The 5,471-nt window shown below is 33.3% G+C and overlaps 1 protein-coding gene across 1 annotated transcript; it reads right to left on the bottom strand.

Annotated features, from left to right (window-relative positions):
- Positions 1-670: 670 nt before the first annotated feature.
- On the bottom strand, positions 671-3,691 carry LOC141601049 (protein FAR-RED IMPAIRED RESPONSE 1-like). The gene is made up of 6 exons (XM_074421310.1): positions 3,617-3,691; positions 3,275-3,344; positions 2,943-3,020; positions 2,683-2,833; positions 2,119-2,442; positions 671-1,907 (listed from the first exon to the last, which is right to left on the bottom strand). The coding sequence occupies exons 1-6, from the start codon at positions 3,689-3,691 to the stop codon at positions 671-673; spliced, it is 1,935 nt and encodes a 644-aa protein (XP_074277411.1).
- Between the last annotated feature and the right edge of the window lie 1,780 nt (positions 3,692-5,471).

Here is a 5,471-nt window from a genome sequence, read left to right on the forward strand (position 1 = left end):
GGAGAATTCAGAACTTTTTGTCCATTTTTTCATCTAAGAATATGAAAAATTTAAGACTAAATTTATATAAAAGAGATGATGTGTTTTCCTAGTTTATATAAACAAGTATACAATGACGCATTGTGATCATACACTTTTCCGGACTGGTAGTTACACTCCACGAGTCCATAATAAAGAAAAAAAATAATGGCAGCCTAAAAAAACAAATAAGTGATTTGGTTGGAGTAATTTGATGTTCAAGAGTTCATTAAAATGATGTTGCATCTTAAATTTTGGCTTTTTTAATTTTTCGGAATCCTATTTTTTTTAACTGCTAGTTTCACTTTTTCAGTTGGCTACATACACTTTGTTTGACTCCTGGTTACACTCCTTCCGCAGCTACATACACTCTAGTCAGCCCACCTCCCTATTTGAATACAATGTATACACTAACCCCCTCTATACTTCGCCAATCCATAGTCAGTATAAAAACAGTAAAAAAACAGCAGCGTAAAAACGTAAATAAAAAAATGTTGGAAGTTTATACAAAACCAGTCTTTCCATAAACCACATAAACCAAAAACCCACTGAAATCGGTTTTTAAGTGAGTACATAACATTACAAAACATAACAGACGTTTTGAGTGACATCTACAAATGCCATATAAACCAAAAACCCACTGAATTCAGTTTCAAGGGACTCGACTCGGGCAATTTCTACTATCATGGTTACTCATTTCACCGCAAGCACGACATTTTCTCAGAGGCTTTGCATTTTCTAAGACTGACTTTTCCTTGTTTGATGTTATCCTCTTTCCCGATCCCTTATTCTTGCACTTCTCTGGTGGTAAAACAGTAACTTCAGTTGGAATTTTTGACCCAAGAAGCATCTCAATCTCAGCTTTCTTATCTTTTGACTTTCCCGACTTAATTGAAATAATCAACTTTTCATTGAAACTCCGGAGCAATTGAAATAGCGCATCAGAATGTTCCTCACTATCCTCAACAAGTGAGACTGCATTAAATACCTCCGACCATAATTCACTTATATTGTTCTGGCGACTTTCGATTGACACACAATCAGCTAGTACATTTTTTCCAACAACAGTAGAAAGAGGGTGGGAGGTTGCAGATTTGCTCCATCTCAGTGCTAAATACTCTTTAGGTATATGATCAAATCCCCTATCTTTAAACACCCATAAAATGTGCCTACAGAGTATCCCAATTCTTTCAAACATCTTACAAGAACAAGAGAACCTATTATCACTTAAATCAACTTTGTATTCCTTGTCTTTCTCACGATCAATTATTGAAATATTATCATTCGCACCACTTGGATTTGGTGATGGTAAATGGCCACAAGTATAACATACTGCTTGGACTTCTACTTGGAAAATATATAATATAACGATTGTGTAAAACTCAAAAGCTTGCTTTTCTAAAAGGAGAGGGGTTGTCAATTTTGGATAACAGTTCTTATCATCAGCCATTACCTTAGAATATTTCCATCTCTGAGCATCCATTGCTGTTTGGAAACGCATCCAAAACTCGACAAGTGTGACATGTAGGTTGGTGAAGTTTCCAAAGAAACGATTTTCAGACTCTGACCTTGATGTTGTGCGCAAAATCCCACCCAAATATGCGTCTCTAATGTAAGCATGAATCCAAAGAGCACGGTGCTTAAACATTTTCTTCAACCACTTGTTATCACAAAGCTCATATGAGGAAATTATCGAATTCCATTTCGATTCAAAATCTTCTGGAGTGATTTCTACATCCCAAACAACTGAGTTAATTTCCTTCAAAAAAGTCGTGTCTTGGGAAATCGATGGACCAACCTCGTCAGGCAACTTCTTCATTATATGCCACATACACAGTCGGTGGCGTGTTTTGTCACCAAACACACCCTTAACAGCTTTTTTGATGCCTCTACATTGATCAGTTATTATAGTAATAGGATAGCGATCACCCATAGCCGTTACAAAATTTTGAAACAACCACGAAAATGATTCTGCATTTTCGTTTCGTATCAAACCCATTTTGCAAAAGTAACGCAACCCTTATGGTTATCAACACCCGTGAAAGGGACAAACACCATTTTATATTGGTTGAAGTTATAAGTGGCATCAATGAAACAAACATCACCAAAAAGGCCATAATTTTTAATTGATATTGGATCGCCCGGAAAAGCTTAGTTATTTCGCTTTGATCGTCCACATCAAAGTCAAAATAGAAAGATGGAGACATAGCCTTTTTCTGCATGAAGTTCTCTATTAACATCTGGGCATCATATTCTTTGATGTATTTCTTAACATCCCTTGAAAAAATTTTGAAATCTTGTAAAGAAGCACCCACATTTTTGTATCCCTTCACATACTGTTTGAACATCCTAAATGTTTGCACAAGACCATGGTTTACATGAGCATTATCCATTATCATTTTTTTGTGAACCAAGTTTAAATCCCTACATGGTTTCAAATGTATCATAGTTGTTGGCGTATTCATAGCATGTGAGTGAACCTCAACAAAATCATAAATCTCGTATTCACCCGTTTGAATTCTTCTAAAACTAACCTTAGCCTGACAACCAATTCGCGTAAGGGTCCTCTTCCTTTTTGTACCCTTGTGATTACTTTTGCCTTGTTTATTACACACGCACCACTTGTGTGTAACTATCCCGTCAACTAATTTTGTTGAGTCTAACCTAGTAAGAAACCCACAAACCTTGGCATATTCCTCATAAAAATGTATGCCTTCTTCCAAAGTTGCAAATTTCATCCACAATGCTGGTTTTAATTCTGCTGAGCATCTTGGCAATCCCACTATTTGATTATCGAAATCAACTTCTGGGGTGGCTACAACAACAACAAAAAAACAAAAGGAAATGATTTTAATTTTATCTGTTACCACCTACACAAGCTTCTTAGAAAATACATTAATTAATTAGAAGCTACAATTTAATACCTGGTACATTAGTGACAAGTAATTGATTTTCTTTTGAATTACTTGAAGACGCTTGCACATTAGTAACTTCTACAATGTCTGCACAGAAAAGCAATATTTGAGCTAATGAAAAGAACTGAATTCTGGAATCAAACATAATCCCAAAATCCTAGGTAGTGGAACACGTAATTTAATTTGTCAAGTTACATACAATCGTCTACGTAGTTATATACACTCATTTGTGAAGCTATATACACTTTGCTACCTTTTGTTTATTTCACTATTTTCATCCCATTCCCTCTATGGTATCTAAGGGTAGCTAGATACAGTTTTAAGTGCTTCTATAAACACACCTTCAGGTGGCTGTATACACTTTTTAGACCATAATTGATAGTCGTTGCTTACAAACAGAAACCCAGGATCCTGAAATCAACTACGACAGTTTATCCAAACAGAATCTCAAAATCCAAACAGGGCCTTAATATCTAAGTCAATCAAAGTAATACTCCCTGCAAATTTACAATCATACATTTTTTAATATTGACAGAAACACATCCTCAACTACCTAGATACACACAACTTTTGAAAGCAACTTATTTTGGGTCACAATTAGCAGCAATAATAAAATAATGTATCATGATACTTCCCTCCTTCAAATTATATGTAAAAAACAAGATTTGAAGACACATTCATACATCTACATACATACACATCTTTAACTTGCTGGATACAAAGAACATGCAGCAGTAGTTACCTATAACTTCTGCCATTACCGAAACTTCTTCTTCAATTATTACCATCTGAAATAAAAAATCGTTCTTGTTAGATTATTACCAAAATCAGATGGTTCTATCAACAAAGAAACTCTAATTTTTCGATCACAATAATTTTAATCAAGTAATGAACCAACAAATCTAGAATCAAAACGACAAAATACCATCTTAAATCAAAAAACTAATCAAGTTAAATTTTTAAGCAAACCCTAAGTTTTTAAATTGGATTTGTTTCAAAATCTGAATTAAAACTTAACTTGAATTTGTATTCCGAGGTGCAATAATGGAGTTTGATTGATGCGCAACAATGGTGTCGGAAAGAGAAACGAAGAAATCAAGATGAGAATTTGTTATCGCATTAATGGTGTCCAAAAGAGGAACGAAGAACTGATGAGAATTTCGTCTGTTTTATAGGGGGTCAGTTCGTACGGTTCGCACCGAACTTTAGTTCGTACGACTCCGACCCTATATATATATATATATATATATATATATATATATATATATATATATATATATATATATATATATATATATATATATATATACATATATATATATATATACATATACATATATATATATATATATACATATACATATATATACATATATATATATAGGGATATATATATACATATATATATATATATATATCGTTTTTCGACTGTGTCGATTATAATTATCGTTAGTTCACTAATATAGTTCACATAAAAGTGATAGATAATAAATCGACAAGACTTCTAACATATTTAAAATTGAGATTAGCCTTACCAAATAGTAGGACTCACGAATCCCTTTGACATTTGGGGTAGATTCGGTTTCTCGTGGTACTTTCATTTTTCATTGGGTAAGTGGGGTAATAAAACGTTATTACATGCGAAATTTGGTTGGACTCAACGGGATATAAAGACTAGTCTTATGTTCCGGAGCTAGAGATGGAATTTATGAAATTCATCGACCGAGAGTTCTAAGGTAGACACAATTAAAGAGTTAATTTACCAAATTTATGCAAGTATGGGATATATCGGTTTCCCGTGCCCATGTTTGTGTGAATATGGATCTCGGAATCATTTATATAATTGGGTGGAGATCATTATATAAAATGCTAAAACATGCTAAAATGCTTTCATATATTAACGATGAATGTTTTTTTTCCCACTAATTCGTTGTTTTATGTTGTTCTTTATCATTACTCCTAAATATACGATATCATTTCGATTTTGAACTTATGTCTCCATTAAACCACTATTGCCAAAGACAAATAGAATCTCTTTCTAAATCCTCATATGAACCGTTTAAATAGGGCATGGACTAGTTCCATAAGAATCGTTTTATTCCAATAGAACTCCATAGGAGTTGCCCTATGTCATATAAGATTACCATCTTAAATTCCTAACATGCCTATGTATTATTTCTTCTGAAGAAGTATGAATAGAAGAAATGATTAGTCAAAATATGTTTTGATAATATCATCTATGCGTCCACGGTTCAAAAGTCTTATTGCTCAAACTAAACACTTGTTATCAAGCTCTTAAATTATTAAGAACATGACAATGTTAAATTGATAAATTGATTTGTTAGAAAATTTGATTAACCAAATACAACAATAGAGTTAACCCTTGTGAAGGATTAACTAGGAATTTATATGAAGATAAGTCTTCATCAAGTAGAAATTCTTGAAGTCAGTGGGAGCAGTAAGAAGTAAGTACCTATCTTAATCGTTAAGGATAGAACTAGGTAAGAAAGAGAAGGTGTTAGACACTAAAATAGAGAC

Source organism: Silene latifolia, chromosome 9 (genome assembly GCF_048544455.1).
Source record: "Silene latifolia isolate original U9 population chromosome 9, ASM4854445v1, whole genome shotgun sequence".
Classification (NCBI taxonomy): domain Eukaryota; kingdom Viridiplantae; phylum Streptophyta; class Magnoliopsida; order Caryophyllales; family Caryophyllaceae; genus Silene; species Silene latifolia.